Source organism: Pongo pygmaeus, chromosome 17 (genome assembly GCF_028885625.2).
Source record: "Pongo pygmaeus isolate AG05252 chromosome 17, NHGRI_mPonPyg2-v2.0_pri, whole genome shotgun sequence".
NCBI lineage: Eukaryota > Metazoa > Chordata > Mammalia > Primates > Hominidae > Pongo > Pongo pygmaeus.
Genome location: NC_072390.2, coordinates 63,649,929 through 63,672,663, shown reverse-complemented (window position 1 = coordinate 63,672,663; position 22,735 = coordinate 63,649,929). Strand labels below are relative to the sequence as shown.

The window sequence follows — 22,735 nt, the reverse complement described above, 5'->3', positions numbered from 1 at the left end:
GGAGGTGTCAGGGAGATGTGCCTGGGCCTGAGATGCAGATCTAGAGTTTGGGGGCTGCTGCTGCCCTTGAATCTGCCTGTGACCAACACAGGCTTTGGGGCCTGCCCTGGCAAATCACTATTGCGGCCTGTCCCTTGGCAAATCCCTTGACTTCTCCATATGCTTCTGGTTAAGGGGCCACCAAATAAATGAAGTGTTGGAGAAGGCTGTAAAGGTGAACACAGTGCCTAAGTGAAGCCTCCTACACTAAACTCTGCGTTGGCCCCGAGGGAGACAAAGGTTGTGCGGTAATGCACATACTTTGAGCCCACCCAAGTGTGCATAGCCACAGCTTCAAGCACAGACGTGCTGTCTGTGTTGTGCTTTCTGTGAAGTGTGACTATAAAGGGGACTTGTTTCAGGGGGGCAGACAAAAATCAATCTATATATTTCCTCAGATTTTCTCCAGTATCTGCCTGTGCAAGGACCCAGGTGAGACATCTTCCAGGAGGCCACTGCACCTAGAGGCTCACATGAGGCGTGGGCAGCCCAGCACGCTCAACTCTAGGAGGGCACTGGCTTGGGAAGGCGGCGCACCTGCCTTCCGATAGGCATTTCGCCTGGGATGAAAGTTCAGTGTAAGCTCCAGCTCCTATGTGAGTCTACCTGCAAGCCGATGGGCTGTTGATGTGCCGGGGTGTTGGGAGAAAAGCAGGAAGAACAAGCAGGTGCTTTGTTGCTGTCATTTCTGGATTTTAATTAACGCCAAGACTACACACTTGGAGAAGTGAGAACTCTTCCTACTTTAGGGACACTGATAGGGAGCAAGTTTGCGGGAAAGTAGAAAAAAATCAGTTCTTCTATATTCCAATGTAAAATAAAACCCCAGGGAATATGGACTTTGTTTTTAAAAGTCTCTCTTCCTCAGTGTGCCCCCTTTCTGGCATTGGACAGCAAAACCAAATCAGAGCTCCAGAGACAGCCCCACTCCCTTCCCACCAGGGAGGGTGTGGGTGTGGGGGATTCTTAGCCTCGCAGTCACCCAGCTGCCCAGGGCTGCTGAGACAGGCTGGTGGGGGGCAGGGGCTCAGGGCACCTGGGAGCAGGGAGAGGGATGCATCCAGTGGGTAGTTCCCAGCCCTGTGTTTGTACTGGATCCACCTAGGAGAGAAACAGATCCAGCCCTCACTCTTTGATTTTAGGGCTACATAGGGCTGTGGGGGCCTAGGAATCTGCATAGTAAGATCTCTGGGTGTTTCTGGTGCAGTCAGAGTGGGCACCACTGAGAAAAATGTCTCTTCAGGTGGATGGGAATGGCAGAGGCTCCATAAATGACTGAGACCCTCTTCTTAGCTTTAATTGCCTTTGTTCAGTTTGGTCTGGGCTCACCCAGGCTCAGGTGCCCCTAGGCCCATAGCTTCCACCCCTGCCTTCAGGTGCTTCCCCCAGCCCAGACGTCAGCTCTCCCCAGCTCCCAGGCCACTCCTCCTCCTCTGAGTTCCTGCAGCACTGAGAATTTGAACCCTGGATGTGAAATGAACAGTGGTCTCGGTGTCCTCTGAGTGGGGATGTGTGCCAGGCCCCTGCTACACGCTTGATGGGCCTTAGACAGCCCCTTTCTCGCCCCCACCCTGTGAGGCAGGCACTAGTGCTCCCTTGCTCTAGGGAGGGGCTCTGGTAAGCACAGGGATGAGGATTTGGATCCAAGACCGCGAGGCTGTTGTTCCTCCCGTTACCAATGTGTGTATGGGAGGCCCCAGGAAAGGAGACCCCTAGCCCCTGGGCATTGGATGGGACCTTGGATGGGAGCCAGGAGGAGCAAGATGAGATCCCCAGTCCTTGGCAGCTCGTAACCTCTGGGCCTCACTCCTTTGCCCCCAGGCCAGGCAGTGCAGGCTTCACTGTCAAACCCTGGCTGCCTCAGTTTCCTGCCCTTCCCCTCTCCTTATGCGATGGGAAGGGACAAACAGCCCAAATGTGGGCAGGGATGCAGGACTAGTAGCTGACAATTTCCCAGGGTGTCCCAGTGGGCCCTGGCGCCCTCTTAGCAGGCTGATGGCAGGTGATGTGGACTAAGCAGGGGACACACTCACAGATGGCATCTACGTGCAGTGCCCAGGAGGAAACCAGAGGCACAGCTTGGGTGGCAGCAGGGCCAGCACCAGAACTCAGATTTCCTGACTCCTAGCTGGTTGTTCCTGCACCAGGCAAAGAGGAGAAGAGTGGAGGAGGAAGGCCTGGCTAATCCTTACCTGGGCATGACCAATGGCAGTCTCCTGGGGCTTCCCACCCTGCTTCCTTGCCCCTCTAGGGGAATGGCAGGTGCTGGCAGTCCAGGGGGACCTGGTGGGATGTTGGGACCTGGAGGGCTGAAGTGATGGGGTTGGTTGGGGATCTCACTCACTGGTGCCTCATAATCGCCCAGGCCTTTGGAGTTGAGGTGTGAGAAGCTGGAGGGCCTGCCCCATACACATCTTAGGGGGCAGCAGGGTGGTGGAGGGGTCCCCTAGAGGCCAGTGGTGACCCCACTGTCCTCCAGACAGAGCAAGCAGGGCCCACACAGCACTTAGAATTAGGCCTTAAAAAAGACCAGGCTGAGCATGGGGACCCTGAGGGGCAGCCCAGGGCCTCTCTGGGGGCTGCTGGCTATGCTCAAGAAGGTGCACCTGACAGAACCACGTCAGCTCCAGGAGAAGCACAGAACATGCTATTTAACTCTGACTTTGTTGCTGGGATCTTGAATGCTCCAGAGCACAGTGGGAGCTGCCTCTTTAGAGAAGTGGCTGCTGGGGGAGGAGGGAGGTGGGGCCTGGAGGTGGGTGGGCTCCAAGGCAGTGGCTCCTAGGGCAAGGGTATGCATTTGTGCCTTCCTGCAGCAAATGTTCATGGGCTAGAGGGCCTGGGGCCATGGGGACCAAACAGCCCGGTGCCTGTCCCCAGGCCACCTACAGTGGGGGGCAGAGGGGTGGAATGACAAATGCAAACATGGAGCTGGCAGGGAGCCCCCTTTGGATGGATGAGGTGATCAGGGGAGGCTTCTCTGCAGAGGAAACCCAAAGGTCGAGTGGGGGGCAGCCAAGTCAGGGGTAAGGGCAGGTGGGGGCTTGGTGGGAAGAGACAATGACTGACAGCTCCCACACAGTCCCCTCTCCACACCTGGCCCGACGTGTCCTACTTGATCCTCACATAGCCCCATCACTGCTTTATGGACCACGCCGGAGGGTGGAGATCAGATGATCTCCAGTGTGCCCAAGGCCTCTCATGGGGGTCAGGGAGCTGACTCTCAAATCCAGGAATATGCCTCGAAAGTCTGGGGCTCCCTTCTGCACTGTGCTTATAGATGTGGGATCCTTAGCTTTCTTGGGAGCATGGATCCCTTTGAGGATCTCGATGAAAAATCTGCACCTCTCCCAGAAAAAAGCACCTCTACACAGGTTCACAGATGTCTGCATACAATTTCAGGGTTCTCAGACCCTGAAGGCCACCAAAGGCCCCAAGTACATGAGCCTTACACAGCACAGCCTAAATCGTCAATGGCAATGTCTCAGGAGTGTAGGACGGTGACTGCCTCTGTAAGACCATCAGCACAGCCATGGCCACACATGTTGTCTGGAGGATGAGGTGGCCTTTTTCTGTGGCTTTTGAGGTTGAGGCTGGGTACCCTTGTGGCTAATGCATAATGCCAGGATGGCCAATAAAGACACCATAACAATTCCCTACCGTGTGCCTGACACTGGACAGATTTAATCTCCAGGTCTTCTGGGAACCCCGCAGAGGCAGGTGCTGTTTTCTCATTTTACTGATGGAAACTGAGGCTCAAGGAAGTGAAGGAATTTGTTTCAAGTCCCAGACAGTACCATGAACATGGGATTTGAAATCATGCAAGTCTGACATGCAAACCTTGGTTCTTTCCATTTTCCCTTCTCACAGAGGGGGCTTTTTGCTTCCCGGAAGCTGGCAGGGAGTTTCTCTAAAGCGCAGGTTGGAGCGGTCAGAAGGGAGCGAACTGACAGCACGAGGAAGGCTCAGCGCATGCCAGCTCCACTCACGGGAAATGACTCACTGCAGCCCTGCTGCTCTCGGGCTCCGGGGGACACATACACATTTCCTGTGTCTCGGCTAGAGCCTTGGGCAGTGTGAGCTGGCAGGGCAGATCGCTGAAGGCGGCTAGAGATACAAAACCACCCAGCTCTGCATCCTGAGACAAAGAAGCCTTTCGCTGGGCTCGTATGATAGAGGTATGTTGCCTCTGGGCCTCAGTTTTGCCATCTGTAAAATGGGGTGAAGGTCAGACTAGATTGGGCATATTCAGTGTGGGATCCCCCTAATGACAGCATCAGCATCACCTGGGAAACTGCAAATTCTCCTTTATGACAGGGGCTCTCAAACTTTAATATGCATTGACATCATCTGGAGGAGAGTTTCCCACTTGAGAACCACACAGCGAGATCAGGGATGGGCGAACTACAGTCCACCGGCCAAATCTGGCCACGGCCTGCTTTTTATGGCCCATGAGCTAAGAATAATTTTTTCCATTTTTCAGTAGTTGGGGAAAAAAATCAAAGAATATTTTGTGACATATACAAATTATATGAAATTCAAATCTCAGTGTCCATAAATAAGGTTTCGTTGGCACACAGTCACTCTCAGTCATTTGCATATCGTCTACGTCTGCTTTTTCCGCTACGAAGACAGAGTGGAGGCGCTTGCTCTCCTGGTTTCATGCTGCTGCTCGCGCCCTACACCTCGCAGGGATGTGGTTAAACTCGGTTTTGCCTCTTGGCCTGCAGAGCCTAAAATATTTACTATCTGGCCCTTCATACAAGACATTTGCCGACCCTCATCTACAGAGAGAAGGGAAAGGAAGAGAACGGGAGGGGAGGGGAAGGGAGGGAGAAGGGGGAGAGAAAGGGTTTGTGCAAGAGCTGGGGTCCCTTCTGGGGAAAAAATGAGCTGTCAGGGGCTTTTGGAATCTGAGAGAGTCCTGCTCTGCGCTGGGCCAGCATTTGGAATCTTTTGCACAGTTGCTTTGAGGGTGATCTGGAAGGCCCCTCTGACCAATAAAGACCTTCCCTCTTGCCTGTATGAAACCCTAACATTCCGCTTCTAGAGCAGGGGCTCTTACCTGGGAAGCCCTCCATCCAGAGGCCAGGCTTCAGGGGTTCTAGGTAAGCTTTTAAGCAGGCAGGTGTTTTCTGGGGAGAGTTTGGTGGCGCCAGTGACCTTCCCTACCCCTCCCAAATCCCAAGCACCCTTTTTGTTCCTTTGGGGCACACATTTTTCTCTCCCCACTCCTCCTTTCAAAATATGAAAGTTCCCGGAAGGGGGACACTGTGCACATACATCCTCCTACCTAGGAAAGGGGTGAGGTGATCTGATGGGACTAGGCAGGCTTTAGGAACGTCCAAGGAGTCTGCGGAGACGTGGAGGGCGGTGGGGGCAGGGGGGCATTTAGAGAGAGGAAATGGCGATCAAGGAAGAGGGCCTCTTTCCCAGAGGGCTGCAGGACCCCCGAGCCCACACAATCTGTACTCATCCACTTCTCCGCATCAGCAAGAGGCATCCAAGACTCGCAGCCCACACGGCTACCCTCCCACCCTCACTGGTGGGCACTTCCACTCCCCAGGCCCCACGAGGCCTCCCGCCTGCAGCGTTAGCCAAGCAAGTCTCAACTCTGGCCCTGGGATTCCAGGTATTTTCCCAGCCAGCCGCACCTCATCTAATTGCTTTCCAGTCAGCTAATCCCTGGCCCACGCCCTCCACTCCAGCCAGGCAAGCCACCTCTGTGTGGCCAGCAGGAGCTTCTGAGACTTCCCGTGGCATGCATCCAAGCCTGGGGCAGCCTCTCGCCTCCCCTTGCCCAAACCACATCCTCTTTGCCCTTCCCCACACCTCAAACTCTCCTCTGACTAACATTTCCAAAAAAAGTAGAGCTTGGTCCAGTCCAGACCAAAAGCAGCAGACTAATTCATTCCCTACCACCCCCGCCCCCCAGACTCATCACTTCCTGGCTATCAGGGAAGAACAATTAGCAAAAAGTGGAGCTGTACCTACTGTTCAATTTCTAGAGCTAATTGTTTTCAGCAGGGTTTTGGCCTTAATTAAAGGATAATTAGTTACTGAATGTGTGTTTGCATTTCCACAAGTGTGTTTGCATGTCCTAAGTCTGGCTTTTAACCCTGGGAAACCAGATTCAGCAAATACTTTCATGTTTCAATACTTCTGAGTAAGGGAGAAGGTCTTAATTACAGAAATGGTAGTCCCGTGTAATCAAAGGGCAATGCAAGAATGAGCTAATTGTGCCTTCCACACACTCGGCCACAATTTCTGTCGAGCTGCTGTGAGGAGAGGGTGGCAGCTGCCCGGCCTGCCCAGCACTGTGTCCCTCTCTGTGGATTCTCTTCTTATCCTTGTCATGCAACTGGCCACCCCTGCCACAGCCCTTCTCTTCCCTTTCTATGTGTTTCTTCTTTCTTACCTTTTCCCCCTCTTTAGCACTTTGGGAGGCTGAGGCGGGATTGCTTGAGCCCAGGAGTTTGAGACCAGCCTGGGCCACATGGCAAACCCTGTCTCTACTAAAAATACAAAAAATTAGCGAGGGGTGGTGGTGCACACCTGGAGTCCCAACTATTTGGGGGGCTGAGGTGGGATGATTGTTTGAGCCTGGGAGGTTGAGGTTGCAGTGAGCCCTGATTGTGCCACTGCATTCCAGCCTAGGTGAAAAAGGGAGACCCTGTCTCAAAAAAAAAAAAAAGAAGGACCACATTTTCCAGACCCTGCAGGGAGTTCTCCAGCTAGGCAGCCCCCACATGCGCACTGGCTGTGAGCTTGAGGTTTGAGTATTCATGGTGCCCCTTTGCTGCCTGGTGCTGTGAGAGGCTATGAAAAGTACTTTTGAGACTTTGGGAATCCAGATACTTTAGGGATCCAGAACTGCTCCAAAAGCCTGAGGATTCCAGAAGCTGCCTCCAGACTGCCTGGTCTAGCGTAATAGCCACCGGCCACATGTGGTCTTGGGCACTTCAAATGTGCCTGAGTCCAAATTGAGAGCTGCTTTCAGAGTAAAATACAGACTGGATATCAAAGACTTCGTACCAAAAGAGAAGAACGTAAAAAAATCTCATTGGTACTTTTTAATATTGATTACATGCTAAAATGGTGATTATTTGGATATATTAGACAGCATACAATTAATTTCACCTGTTCCCTTTTCAGTTTTTTAAAATGTGGCTACTAGACCATGTAAAATTACACATGTGGCTCACGTTATATTGCTACTGGACATGTTGCTCCGTAGGTGAATTCTGCTGTAATTGTCAAGGGCTAAAGGGTTTCCATCATCCTCAAGGTCTGTGACTGTGGGGGTCCTTTCCCACCCACTCCATTCTCCCACCCTTCGTGCCCCCTGCACATACACCTAACTTCCTCTGTTCCTCATGGGAGAGGCAGTGAGGAGGGCCCTGCTGAGTGCTGTGAGAGTGCATAGCAGGTGCCTAGGCCCCCGCAATAATCTCTTCCCCATGGGCTCTTGGTCCAGGGAGTTTTGCTAGAAGCTCCTCCTGACTTCTCCTAAAGATTGTAGTTTGTGGGATTCTGACTTTGGACAGACTGAATCTCATACGAAGCTCGGTGGAGGGTTGTCGAGAAAAGGCCACTTAACCAAAGGCAGGGACAGAACAGAGGCAGCTTCGCGGGCTGAGAGCACTGTTTGCACTGGTTCACTCACAGTGTGGGCACAAATGCCCCCTTTGGGCTTGCTTGGTGGGGTGATGGGGGGTGTTTCTCTTCTCTTTCCCGTTCTGAGCTCATCTCCAGGGACCACTACCAGCCAGCCCCACTCTGCTCACTCACATTGCCCCTTCAAGGGTCCTGGATTTATCTCCTCTGAGAAATCATTCCAGATGAATTCTAGAAGGGCTGACTATTGTCTCTGGCTTTGCTCAGTCTAGGCACTCTACTTCCTTAATTCAGTCAATAAGTATCTACTGAGGACCTGCTATATACCAGGCACTATTCTAGGAACAGAGATACAGCTGTGAATAGACACAGGGATACGGCTGTGAATAGACACGTTCCCTGCCTTGAGAGAGTTTCCACGCTAGTTGAGAGACAGAAAATAAGCGATTAACAAAGAAAACTCCAAGCCAGGCACTAGTAGGGCAATGAAGAGAAGGCAGTCAGGCTGGGGATAGTGGTGGGGGGACAGGCTGGGGTGTGGTCGGGGGGGGGTCTGAGAAACTGACGTCTGAGCAGAGCCCTGGACGGGCACCTAGAAGAAGGGCCTTCTCCCAGAGAGTGCACCAAGGCCCTGAGCCTTATTCTACTGTGTTCCTCCACATTTTTTCCCAGTAAGTAGCACTTCAGTTTATACAATATAAAATATGCTGTGAACCCATCCTTTTATTTCATGTCTTTGTTTTTCGGGGGTGGTATGCCTCTCAGACAGTGAGCAACAGGGGAAGAGAGGAAGTCAATTTATAATGAACAAATCTGGCTGGGCGCGGTGGCTCACGCCTGTAATCCCAGCACCTTGGGAGGCCGAGATGGGCGGACCACGTGAGGTCAGGAGTTCGAGATCAGCCTAGCCAACATGGTGAAACCCCATCTCTACTAAAAATACAAAAATTAGCTGGGCGTGGTGGCACACGCCTGTAATCCCAGCTACTCAGGAGGCTGAGGCAGGAGAATCCTTGACTCTGGGAGGCGGAGGTTGTAGTGAGCCAAGATCACATCACTGCACTCCAGCCTGGGTGACAGAGCGAGACTCTGTCTCAAAACACAAACAAACAAAAATAATTAACACCCGATCTACCCGAGGGCCAGAGAGGGTACGCTGCAGGAGACTGCCTCTGAAACTCACCTTCTTCCCCCAGCATTCCCCTCCTCTTCCTGACTACAAGAGAAGGCTGATCCTGGAGGTTCTTTCTCAAAAGGCCTGGCCCAGCCCACACTCTGACCTACAGTTCAGTGCTGGCGGCAATGAGAGCAGAACCATCAAGAAGGAACTGGAGCCTGGCTCGGTCTTGAGGTGGACAGAAGGGAGGAGAAAAGTTAGTTCCCTAAACATCATTCACATCTGAAGGCAAGAATGGCAGCAGGTGGACATCATCAATGCTAATTTGAGCTACAGGTCCTGAGAGCTGCAGCGGGTTGGAGAAAGATCCGCGCAGGTCCTGGAGAGCTGTGTGTGCTTTATTCACCCTCGGCTCTTAGTGTAGGGCACTGTTTGCTCCTCCCCTCCCCCAGGAGACAGCAGCTCTGTGAGGACAGGGACCCCAGCGTGCTTATGCCCAGGGCCTAGCAGCGGGTCCAGCACTCGGCACCCCAACTGCTAGATGGAGGGCACCTGTGCTGGAGTACGGAGGCTGGGCAAGGTGGGGGCTCACTCTGGGAGGCACGGAGGTGGGGGGCACTGCAGACGTCTGCAGAGTTGCCTGCATCCTCCCTTAAGGTGGGAAACAGGCAGGCTTATATTTTGACTTCTGAGTTATCTGGAGTAACTGATGGCCATTTTTTGCACCCCCAGTGCCCGGTTTATGATCTCTGAAATGTGTAAGTCACTCTCCCTCCCTCCCAACCAGTCCTCCTAACCAGACCTGCACTCAGAAAATCCCCCAGCCTGGCTCCCCTAGTGTTTGCTGCCATCCACCTGCTGGGAAACTGCTAAGGGAGGGTGAGGGTGTGTGAGCAGGAGGGCATCCTACTGTGTGATTTTAACCCCAAAGGATTACCCCAAAGGATTTAAAAATCTAGACGGATGCTTTTGCCTGTGTACATATATATCTTGTACCCACAACTCTGGCAAGGTACGATTCTATCCTCCACAGTCCCGTCCATTCAACAGCTTAGAAAAAATAATCTGCACCCCCTCCCTCCTCCAAGCCTTCAGCAGCTGCCGGTCCCCTCCCACCTTCAGCTCAGCTCTGCAGATAGCAGGGGCCTCTTGAAGTTCAGACATTAATTACCGAGTCAGAAGATTTTTCAAAATTACAAGGCATGGCCCCAGGAGATAAGAGGCAGGAGGAGGAGTAGGCGGGGGAAGGAGATGGGAGGGCAAGCCGCCCAGGGCTGCGAAGGCGGGGCTGGGGGCTGGGAAGGTGCCCCTTCCCTGGTGAGAGTCCCCCTACTGCCCTCACTGCCCCCACTCGCCGGGCTTGTGCCCTTTGCAGGGAACGCAGAGCCCAGGGATTTATAGCTCCTGCTGGGCCCATGCCCAAGGGTGCGTCCGTGGGGAGAGAAAGGGCTGGGGACAGGGATGTATGACTTTTCTTGTTGGTCCTGAGCAGAAAAGTTTTGACATCACCATCTCTTACCTCCCTACCTAAGCCTTAAAGTAGAATTCCGGCTGGAAAATGGTTTTGTAAATTTAAATTTGTTTTCAAGCAAGGGGAGATAGGCGAAATCATTCTCTCTCCCTAATTAGGAGGATGGATGGAGCTGAGGACTCCCCGGGAGAGAACTGGAAGGAAGAATTCACTGGGGGTCAGCAGGGCAGCTCAATCTATGAAAAAATGCCAAATAGTTGATGTTTATTAGGAAAAACTGCTCCCTGCTTTATACCCTTCATAAGGCTAGTTAATTCCCCCGTGAGCACATGCATTCTGAATCTCTGTATTTTAGAGAAAATACCCAAAGCTTGCACCCACACCACCTTCCAAAACAGGATTAAAGAGATGTCCTCCTGAGCCATGTTGAGATCGGTTTAGAAATCTCTTGAGTTTTAAGACTGTTTAAAAACGGTTCTGGCTTGGAGACTGGTTTCCCTTTGGAAACCAGTGTCTGGTGGAAGCTGGTATTTTTATAACTCTAGGCTCTCTATCAGATCCTGTGTTACCATGGTTGCTAAGGGGAACACTGGCTTCAAATTTCACATTTCAGTTTGCAGAGTCTGGCTAAGGAAGCAGAACAGTCAAAGGGTGGGGGCTGGGGAGAGGGTCGGGAGTGGAGGTGGGGTGGGTGGGAGACTCCAGTTCTATCTTGAGGAGGTCAAGGATCCAGGCAGCTTCAGATGGGGCCGCTTCCGTGTGTTTATGTGTGTATGTTTGGGGCGTGGGGGTCTGGGTAGGTCGGCGTCACCCTGCTGAGTTAACTTCACTGTGTGTGCTGAGCAGAAGAGGGGAACGAAAGCTCTGGAGGGGACAAAGCGGGTGGGAAGTTATTTCGGCAGAGGTTACAGGAATGGTCGCTTAAGCTGGGGTATTCATAGCAGCAGCTGCTGGCCCTGCAGGGACTCCGATGCTAAGCCAGTGCCCAGGGGCTGGGTACCTGCCCTAGGAAGGCTACATTCTCAGAGGAACATTCCGGGCGGGGTCTGTGCCTAAGATTAGGGCTGGAATAAACTGTTCATGGAGAAAGGTTCTCCTGATTTTTCAAGCTGCATTCTAGCCCTTCACTTCCTGCTAAGTCTTTTTGTTTGACCGTTACAGTCAGAACAAATTTAAAGGCAATCAGGAGCTGGGGAGTTGCTCTCTGCCGGGATGTCCTTTGAGGTGGCTCTCCGGCCTCCTCGCCTCCTCCTCCATCTGGGCTCTCACCTTCCCTCTCCTGCCCACGCTTTATTTGGAGCACTGCACTCCTCCGGGCACTGAGTTACCCGTGGGCTCCTCTGGCTAGCGACTGCTCCAGATTTAGTTGACTTTGTTATCTCAGCACATTTCTAGCAAGCAATGTGTCCAGGAGACTTTCCAGTTTAATAAGGAAGTAGCATTTTTCTCATTGTTTGTTGAATGAATAAAGAAATGCTCCTTTGTTCCTTCCATGGTGTTGCTTTGTGACTTAAAACCTTTCAGAGGTTCTTGGAGTCATCCCGCGTTCACTAGAACACCTCTGGTGAGAGCCGGAGCTGGCCATGGCTCGCTCATCAGGCCCTCTCTTTACCACCCAGATGGGCCATGCTTATTCTGGCCCCCACGCCTTGGCTCAAAGGCTCATTCCTGGAGGCTTTCCCCATTTCCCCCATGCCTGTCCACAATCCACTTTACCTTAAGCCCCAGCTCCCCTGCCCTTTGTCCCCGGCGGCTCCCCACCCCCTTCCCCATTCCATTTCCCCACATTCATCCAGCTCACAATCCATCATAAGTGTTCATGGCTGCTTAATTTCAGGAGGACTGCAAGCTCTTTGCCGAAGGATCACAACTTATATCCCTCCTTCTGGTACTACTAGGAAACTTCGCAGTTCAATAAGAAGCATTGTCTCAAACTAAATCATTGCTTGTTGAATGAGCACAGACTCCAGGGCAACATGCACCGGGGTTCCATGACAGATGAGACCTAGCCTGTCCCCAGGTAGCAACGAAAGACTGAAATGATTTAAAAGCAACCAAGAAAGGGTCACAAGGCATTAATACAGCCACCTGGCAAAGAGCATATCTGGAGACAGACGTTGACAGCCCCGTGTGGACATTAGTTCTATAGGATGTTGTAAGAGGAACGAATCCAGGCAGGGTGGGGAGGAGGTGGGAAGTGAGCCCGGCCCTGAAGGTGGGCAAGAGCCAGGCAAGAAGAGGAGAAAGATTGTTCTCATGGTGGGAGGAATGCAAGGCCACCTATGGAAATACACGTGGAGCAGTTTGGCTGGAGAAAGAGGTTGTGTTTGCTTACGGAGGCCTTGGATGCCCAGTTGGGAGAATGGACCTCACTTTCTGGGGCTGACTGTGTTGCGATTTTTCTCTTGAGCCATGCCTGGAACACGGTTTGTATTCAACAGCAACTCACAAACTGACAGTTCCCTGCAAGGCTGTCATATGCCACTTGCTTTACAGAAACACCTCGCTTATTTTAAGCCTGAAAACAAAGCCACAGGGCGAGTATTATTCTCATTCCTATGCTACAGATAAGAAAATTGAGGTTTCAAAAGATGGAAGAATGAGGTTAAAGTCCCACGGCTAGTAAGTGGCACAGCTGGGATTCAAACTCAGGTGTCTCTGGCTCCTAAGGCTGTGCGCCTCACCCAAGGGTTTTTGGCTGGTCAGTGGATGCTCACTGAACACACCTAGGATGCTGAGACTATGTTCCTTAACCTTGGCCGGACATTAGAATCATTTGGAAAGCTTACATATCCCTGCCCAGCAAACCCCATTTTCAGGAAGTTTGGTTTAATTGGTTGAAGAAGGGGTCTGAGAGTTTGTAATGTAGTAAAAGCTTCTCAAGGTGCAGGGTTGAAGATAATTCCCCATGGATCCAGCCAGCAAATCTCTGCTCTCCATCAGAGTTCATTGTTACCCCTGGGGAACAGACTATCTTAGTCACTTCTGGCCATAGTGGGTCCTGCCCTGGCCTCTGCTGGGTAGCCGAATGCCCTGCTCTTGGGAAAGGAGGAATGGTCCGCCTGGAAAGGTGCCTCTGAAGAATGTGTTGCTTGACTCTGTGAAATAGCAGAGGCTCTCCACCCACACCCGCTTCATCTCAGCCTTTTCCGAGGTCAGATTTCCCCTGGAGCCAAAACAATGTGAGAAATTGAATGCACACTCACGCAAAAAGTTTAAAAAGTGGCTCTCTCATTGTTGCACAGAGCAATTTCATTTCCTGAGAAGCCTGACTTGCTGGCCTCTGTGTTCTCCTCCCTGGCCTGTGCCTACCTACCTCCTCTAGGAGCCCAGCCAGATGTGTCCCTTGGGGGCGCCCCTCAGAGACACCCCTCAGAGGCATCTGCCCTCTCCCTGCCCTTCCTTTGGAAAGGGCAGGAGGGGCAGATGGGATTTCTGGGGCCTGGAGGGGAGGAGAGCCAGGGGGCAACCAGAGGGAGAGGTTGGTGGGGGTCAGGAGGTGGGTACAGAGAGATGGGAGATTCCTGGCAGAAAGCACCCTGCCTTCCTCCTTTACTCCACCCCTGACCTCTGGCTATGGCTGCTGGACTCCAAAGAGACAGGAGGGTTGGAATTATGGGTAGGGATGAGCTGGGGGGATTGGATGGAGAGAAGAAAGGTGGGATGTTCAGGGGAGAGAGAGGATGAGAGGAAGTGGAGGAAAACAGGCGCATGGAACTTTGTTGAAAATTCCTCTGCTTGGCCGGGTGCAGTGGCTCACGCCTGTAATCTCAGCACTTTGGGAGGCCGAGGTGGCCGGATCACCTGAGGTCAGGAGTTTAAGACCAGCCTGGCCAACATGACGAAACAAAAATACAAAAAATTAGCTGGGTGCGGTGGCGGATGCCTGTAATCCCAGCTCCTTGAGAGGCTGAGACAGAAGAATCGCTTGAACCTGGGAGGCGAAGGTTGCAGTGGGCAGAGATTGCACCACTGCACTCCAGCCTGGGTGACAAGAGTGAAACTCTGTCTCAGAAAATAACAAAAAACAAAAAAACAAAAAACAAAACAAAAAAAAAAAAGGAGAAAAAAGAAAATTCCCCCGCCAGAGAAACTTTCAACAAAGGACTTTAAGTAAGGAGCTCAGAGAGAGGCATTCAGTGATAACCTAGAAGAGCCTCGCAACAACACCGTGGGATCACAGAGGCATGGAGAGGCGGAGGAGGTGGAGAGCATTGTAGGGTCAGGGAATGAAGGCTCTAGACAAGCCAGACCCACAACCTGGCAGGTTGGCTCAGAGATACCAGCTGATGGGGAGATGACACCCTTTGCTCAGGCCATAAACAATAATTGCACCCCTCCTGTGTGTGCAGCCCTCATAGTCACAGTTAGGCTGAGGACCTGGGCAGGGGAAAGAGGTCCTTAGAATGCTATTATAAAATGCTCATGGGATGTTTTTCTACTTGTTTGTATCTTTTTTCATGTCTTAAAATAATATGTTATAGTTTTCAGTGTACAAGTTTTTTACTTCTTTAGTTGACTCTATTCCTAAGTATTTCTTTTGGATGCAATTGTAAGATTGTTTTCCTAATTTCCTCTTCAGATAGTGTACAGAAATAGACAGGATTTTTGTATGTTGATTATGTTTTTTGCAAATTTACTGAATTCATTTATTAGTTCTAACAGTTTTTGTGTGTGTGTGTGTGTGGAGTCTTTAGGATTTTCTATATACAAGATCATGTCATCTACAAACAGAGACAATTTTATGTCATCTTTTCAGATTTGGATGCTTTTTATTTCCTTTTCTTGTCTAATTGCTCTGGCTAGGATTTCCAGTACTATGTTGAATAGAAGCGGTAAGAGTGGGGATCCTTGTGTTGTTCCTGATCTTTGATTGGAAGATTTAATATTGTGAAAATGTTCACACTATTCAAAGCAATCTGCAGATTCAATGCAATCCCTATCAAAATCCCAGGGGCATTTTAAAAACAAACATAGAAAACAATTCTAAGATTCACTTGGAAATATAAAAGAGCCCAAATAGCCAAAGCAATCTTGAGTGAAGAAGAACAAAGCTTGAGGCAATCACACTTCCTAATTTCAAAATGTATCCCAAAGCTACAGCAATCAAAACAGTACGGTACTGGTATGAAAACAGGCATATAGACCAATGAAACAAAATAGAGAGTCGAAAAATAAATCCACACATCTACAGTCAACTGATCTTCAACAAGGTGCCAAGAACTCACAACGGGGAAAAGACAGTCTCTTCAATCAACGGTCTTGGGAAGACTGAATATCTACACGAAGAAGAAATTTTACTCTTATTTCATACCATATACAAAAATCAACTCAAAATGGATTGAAGACTTAAATATAAGACCTGAAACTGTAAAACTATTAGAAGAAAACATAAAGAAAAAGCATCTTGATGTTGGTGTGGACACTTTTTTTTTTTTTTGGATATGACTCCAAAAGCACACGCAACAAAAGCAAAAATAGACAAGTGGGATTGCATCAAACTAAAAAGCTTCTGCACAGCAAATGAAATAATCAGCAGAGAGAGAGACAAAGTATGGAACAGGAGAAAATATTTGCAAACCATACATCTGATAAAGAGTTAATGTCCAAAATATATAAGGAACTCCTAAAACTCAATGGCAAAAAACCTAATAACTCAATTTAAAACTAAGCTAAGAATTGGAATAGACCTTTCTCCAAAGAAGACATGGAAAATGGCCAGCAGGTATTATATGAAAAGATGCTCAATGTCATTAATCATCAGGGAAATGCAAATTAATTAAAGCCACAATGAGATGTCACCTCATACCTGTTAGAATGGCCATGAGCAAAAAAACAAAAGACAAACTGGTAAGGATGTAGAGAAATTAGAACCCTTGTACACTGTTGGTAGAAATGCAAAATGGTGCATCTGCTGTGGAAAACAACATGGAGGTTCCTCAAAAACTTAAAAATAGAGCTGCCATATGATCCAGCAATCCCGCTTCTGAGTATTTATCCAAAAGAGCTGAAATCAGGATTTTGAAGAGATATTAGCACTCTCATGTTCATTGCAGCTCTATTCACAATAAGCCAAGACATGGAAACAACCCAAATATCCATCAGCAGATAAATGGATAAAACAATGTGTGTGTGTGTTGGGGGTCGGGGTGGGGAGAAGAAGAGTGGTTGGGTAATGGGTACAAACCTACAGTTAGATGGAATCAGCTCTAATGTTTGATGGCAGAGTAGGGTGACTATGGTTAACAACAATGCATTGTATATTTCAAAATAGCTAGAAGAGAGGACTTGAAATGTCCCTAAGACATAGAAATGATAAATACTCGGGGTGATGGATATCCTAAATTCCCTGACCTGATCATTACACATTCTATGCATGTAACAAAATATCACATGTACCCCATAAATATGTACAAATATTAACCACCAAGAAAAATATTTTAAAGTCGTATATATATACGATGGAATACTATTCAGCCTTTACAAAGAAGGAAACTGCAATATACAACAACATGGATGAACTCTGATGACATTACTAAATGAAATAAGCTAGTCACAGAAGAACAAATACTGCATAATTCCATTTACATGAGGTATCTAAAATAGTCAAATTCAAAGAAGCAACGAATAGTGGTTGCCAGAGGCTAGGGGGAGGTGCAGATGGGGAGTCGCTAATCAATGGGTAAAAGTTTCAGTTATGCAAGATGCATATGTTCTAGAGATCTGCACAACATTATGGCTATGGATACAATACTGTACTGTACCCTTAGAAACCTGTGAAGAGGGTAGATCCATGTTCAGTATCCTTACCACAGTAAAACTAAAAATAGAAATTTAAAAATATTTAAAAAATAAAAAAGAGCTTGCTAAGCAAATATGAGTTGTAAATAGCAGAGCAAGGAGACTCCCGCAGCTACGGATGACCAATAATCTTCTTCAATCACTTTGAAAACCACCTTGGCAGCAACTATTTGTTCTTAAACAAGCAAAGCACACATTGAAAATTCTTATTTTTCATCTCTGGAAGAAGGATCTCTGATTGGCATGTTAGTTGGGGCAAAAATGGAATCAATTCCACCAAGATCTACTGGGATCCTACCATATAGGTGCTGAGTTATGCACCAAGAAAACAAACAAGAGTAGCCCCTGCTCTGCCTGCAAGGCAGTGAAATGGGGTGGTCAGATCTGGATTCCAGAATTGATTCTACCCCTTGGTGGCTGTGTGGCCCTGAGCAAGTTGCCTGACCTCTCTGCTCTCCTCTGGAAAATGGGGATGATAATCTTCAGAGTGCTGTCTGAGTTAAAAGAGAAAAGAACACACGAGGCACTCGATTTAGATGGAGGCGTCCATGCAGTGAGATGCGCTGTTACCGTCACTGAACACTACTACAAGGCAACGTGAAGAGGCTGGGGTGAGGATGGAGCAGTAAGGACGGAGGGCACTTCCAGGTCCCTCAGGAGGAAGCTGTTGGTGTGCTGAGGGGGTGCTACACAGAAAAGGTGACTTTAAACTGGGCCTAGGAAGAAGTGTCAGGGACAGGAAGACAGAGAGGCAGGGATGACTCCAAAATTTCAAGCTTGAGTAACTTAAAGAATGGTTAATTTGATGAGGTCAGGGTGTGAAAGGATGTCCCCAGGGACTCCCAGAGAGCTGGGTGTCCTCCAGGCTGAGGCGCCTGGGGACTAAGCACATGCTCGACTTAAATTAGGAGCGTGGGGACCGAGTGAGCTTGGACCTCAGAATGAAGGGGGCCTCTGTGAGCACAAGGACCCCCAGACGGGCTGGATGGTGAGGACTTCGCATCTATCCCTTAGGTTTGTCCTCACCCTCAGCAAGACCCTTCACTCAGAGATGGCCTGTGGGTTTGTGTTTTACTCAGAAGCAGCAAGGAAAGCACTGCAGGGGAGCCCTGGGGGTGCAGACACAGGGGATGGAGTGAGTGACTTGACTGAGGAAAGGCCATGGCGTGGGTTCTGGGGCTGCTGCCTGGCTGCAGGGAGGCAGGCAGCATGGGTGGGGGCCTGCATGAGAGCTGCACTGAGCAGGGGGTCTTGGGGTACAGATCTGGCCACATCCTGTTGGAAGGTCCTGAGGTATGACCTGGGACAGGCATAGTGGGCAGCTGGAAATGTGGGCCTGGGGGTGGTTCTGGGATCTGGGGGGATCTCAGGGCAAAGTGGGTGCTGTGGATTTGGGGTCAGACATCTACATGGCCCCAGGGGGAAAGCCTAAGCTTTTCCAGCATGGAGGGGGCTGCAGCAGTGCCTTTGGCTCTGGAAACTTCCATAAGCCGGCTCAACCTGCTTTAGGGATGTAGGTCAAGCCTGGTTATGAGGCAGCAAATGGCTTGAAGAATTCAGGGGTCCCTACGGAGCTGTGAAAGGCAACAGGATGTTCACAAGGATTGATAAGATCTGTAGGGCACCCCTTTAAGTCCCCATCTTTTCTTACAGCCCAGTTTTAGGGAAGCCAAGATTTCTCCTGGAAAGAGCCCTACCTGGAGTTCAGGAGCTCCAGACCAGCTCTGGAATGGACCAGCTGTGTGTCCCTGGGCAGGACACTCAGCCCAAGTAGCCCTTTAAGATTACGCATGTGCTCAGCCCCTAGGCCCCATCAGCCTAGATGACAACTAGCTCTCTGCCAGATGCCGTGCCCCGGGCACTTCCTTCCATCCTCCGGCCTCATTGTCCCTAGTGCACTTAGCTGTCTCTCCATGCCTTGCCACCCTCCCTGCACCTTGCAGAGAAAGCAGCATGAGCACCATTTGCAGATGAGGAAGCCAAAGCTCAGAGCAGGTAAACACTTCCCAATGTGGTACAGTTGACGAACAACAGAGCCAGGATCTGAACCCTGCTGCAGCCCAGCCCTAGCTAGCTTGGTACATGTGGCTCTGCCCTCTTCTTTTACAAATTGGAGAAGGCCATAGGTGATTTATTTATTCTTCAAGTTTACCATGAGCATTGGATGGGTCTGTGTTTGTCAAACTGGCCCGAAAAGTTGAATGCATCCAACAAATGTGCGTTAGGCGTGGCTCTTTGTTCTTGTCTGCACACATCTCCTGGCACCTCCGGATCTCACACCGGAACATTTGCACTACCTCAGGCGGTGTTAAAAGTGTCCCAGCAGCCAGGGCCGGCATTCGGCTACAGCCTTGCCTCCCTCTTGGAGGAGCAGGTGACGACAACACCAGGAGGTGTCCAGATCACGCAGAGGGAACGTGTTGGGGCAATTCAGGTCACCGCCCTAGAACAGTGCTGCTCCCTGTCTCGAGGTGGGTTGTCCAGGGCACAGGGCAATGCAGGCAAGGATGGGAGGACCCAAGAGGCCATGCAGGCCCACTCCTAGCCTCCACGTCATTCCAAAGGGTGCAAAAAGCAGAGCTGCCAGCCCTCGCAGAGCTGCATTCTGAGCTCAAGGCACTTTGAGAGTGAAATAAAGTCAGGAGAGGCCATTGTCTGAATCTGTGAAACAAATCTGATTTCAAGTGCATTTGTTAAGAAATGTGGTTTGGGTACATGGAGTGGCAGAGGCTCACAGGTTTACAAAGCACCCGAGAGAGAACTATGTGCTCTGTGCTAGTCTGGAATGAGCATGCTATTGTTCTATAAACGGATGCTTCAAAAACACTTATAAATACACTCCCTCCCTTCTCTTAAATTGCTCTATTATTGTCCTTCTTTCAAAAACACAAAGATGCCCCTTGACCCCACAACTCCCCTTCCCTGCTGCCATTCACAGAAACGCTTATCGAAAGACTTGTCCACACTCCTGTCCTCACCTCCACTGACACCCAGGGCCCGTGACCTGCTTGTTGCCAAACCCAGGACACTTTTCTCTCCTGGTCCTTTGATTCTCAGGAGGCTGTTCCTCCTTGTGTCCTGGTAGACCCTGCAGAGGCCTGCTGGCAGTGGGAGGGTACAACATAGGGGAGGCGTCCAGGTCCCAGTGAAGGGCTGCTGTGAGGGTTCTTACACGCCCCCTTCCTCTCCCTCTCCATCTATACTCTCTTCCTCCGTGGTTCCATCTGGTCCCCAGCTTTGAGCACCAGGTGCATATCGATACTTCACAGAACCCTCCATCCCTTACCTCCCTGCGTGACCTCTTCAGGACCTCTAGACCCTTCCACCCGGCCAACCTCCAGGGAGTTCCCTAGGGACAGCTAACAGGCGACTCAAACATAACTGATTCTTGCTTTTCATCCCCATTCTATTTCTCATCCAGTATCCTCCATCTCAGAAAATGGGGCCACCAAACTGGTAAACGGGGAGCCCATGTCCCCTCCTCCCTTCCCTCCAACTCACATTACCGAGTCCTGCTGGCTCTAACTCAGAAATACAGCTAGAGCCTAAACGTGCTCTTCGCCCTCACTCCGAGGCTTCCAAGGAAGTGAGGCGCCCTCACTTCCAAGCCACTAACCTCTTGCTGCGCAGCCCAAGCAGCCCCACTCGGCTTCCAGCTTCCACTTTTGCCCCTTTTCAATTCTCTCCCCTGACAGCAGCCAAAGGGGTGTAGAAAGTGAGTTACAATATCTGGCAGCGCAAGCAACTGCTGAATTCCTGCTTCTCAAAAGTTCCTTGGTCATTCTTGTTTCATTCTTTTTCAGATGAAATTTAGAAGAAAATATGTTTTCGTAGAATAAATAATCCAGTGGCAAACCAATCCAATCCTATTCCAAGACCGCTCATTGAGACAACACTTACCATAGGCCTCCCCTCTGCAGCCAGCGCTCCTGATTGGGAATGACTGAAGCCTCAGTTCACAACACCCCGCGGGGGAAGGGGGTGCTGGTTCCCTTTATATAAACCCAATAGAGAAGGACCTGGCTTTGGGGAGCAGAAGCGCCTGCTGTTGCACATCTCTTTGCTGAAGGATGGGCCCCTTTCTTTTTTTTTTTTGGAGACCGAGTCTCGCTCTGTCGCCCAGGCTGGAGTGCAGTGGCACGATCTCGGCTCACTGCAGCCTCCACCTCCCAGGTTCAAGCAATTCTCCTGCCTTAGCCTCCTGAGTAGCTGGGATTACAGGCACCCACCACCACACCTGGCTAATTTTTGCATTTTTAGTAGAGATGGGGTTTCATCGTGTTAGCCAGGATGGTCTCGATCTCCTGACCTCAGGTGATCTACCTGCCTTGGCCTCCCAAAGTGCTGGGATTACAGGTGTGAGCCACCATGCCTGGCCTGGATGGGTCCCTTTCTAAGTGAGCCTACCCTCACAGCTTTGTCCCCGTTATCTGAGATGCATTCCAGCCCTGGCGCTGTCTGGCTGTGCAGGGGGCACAGGCGGCAGGTCTCTTACCTCCCTGAGGCAGGTGTAGATGGGGCACACGAGCACGCGGAAGGGCTCGCCCGTGCTGCTGCGCATGGTTCCGAAGACCTCGCACAGGAAGGTGATGAAGCCCAGCCAGCGCTCCACGTCCTGCTGCTGCAGCTCCTCGCGCACCGTGAAGTCCTTCTGTGGAGGCATGAGAGACCGCGTCAGCCTCCTGGGGCTGGGGAGGGGCCTGGGTGCCACCCTGCTGTGCAGAGCATCTGTTGTCTCAGGGCTGCTCCTGGGCAGCAGGCAAACCCCATGTCTTAAATGAGGATGGGGGTGCGTGATTGCACTCTCTGTGGCTAGGACCACCCTGACCTGTGGCCATTACACCTCTTCTTCAGGTGTCCCCAGGTTTGGGACACAGCTTCCTTGCCTCTAGGCATTGCCCAGACCTGCTGGTCGCCCTCCTTCACTGACAGCAATGCTGATGTGGGAGGATGAGGCAGAACGGGAGGTGACACCCTCCCCAGACTCAGCACTTTTCCACTTAACTCCCCGTGGCTAAACCATCTCCCTTTGCTAACCCCCAAGTCATGCCCTCTGCGTGGTGGACTGGGGGTAACCAGAACACTGCCCACCCACACATCATCAGCAATGGCAACAGAGGGTCACGTGGACTAGCGCCCCAGCACTGGGCTATACAGCTACAGCCCCTCCCTCGAGGGGCCTAGGCATTCATTCATTCATTCGTTCATTCATTCATCCTCCTTAAAAATATTATTGCCCCATTGTGTGACAGGCTCTGCACTAGGAGCTAAGATAAGACATATTCACTCATCACTGTGATACAAGAGGAGAAGGTATAAAAAGCCAAGGAGCTGGGTTCCGTGGGATGGTCACTAGGGAAGGTTTTGGGGATGGGGCCGTGAAATACCACAGTCATACCAGTGCTCAACAGAAAGGTTAACACAGCTAAGGTGTGGAGACCACACAGGAGACCACTGCAAGCTTCCAGGCAGGATGAAATTAAAACCTCAATGCTCTGAGAGCTGAAAGATAAGAATCTGGGGTAGCTTAAATAATATTCAGAAAGATATTTCCCCTACCTCTTGTCTTTGGTTTTGGCCATATGTCTTGCTTTGGCCAATAGAATGAGGCAGGAGTGATGGTCTGCCAATTCTGATGTGAGGCCTTAAATATTTATGTTGACTTTCATGTTTCTTCTGTCATCCTAAGA

The 22,735-nt window shown here is 50.4% G+C and overlaps 1 protein-coding gene across 11 annotated transcripts in view; it reads right to left on the bottom strand.

Annotated features, from left to right (window-relative positions):
* Positions 1-22,735, bottom strand: part of CTIF (cap binding complex dependent translation initiation factor) — a 327,569-nt gene that overhangs the window by 24,285 nt on the left and 280,549 nt on the right. For all 11 annotated transcript variants that reach the window (XM_054461009.2, XM_054461013.2, XM_054461010.2 and 8 more), the window contains one exon: positions 21,541-21,696. In XM_054461009.2, coding sequence (XP_054316984.1) covers positions 21,541-21,696 — 156 coding nt within the window. The remainder of the gene's footprint in view (positions 1-21,540; positions 21,697-22,735) is intronic.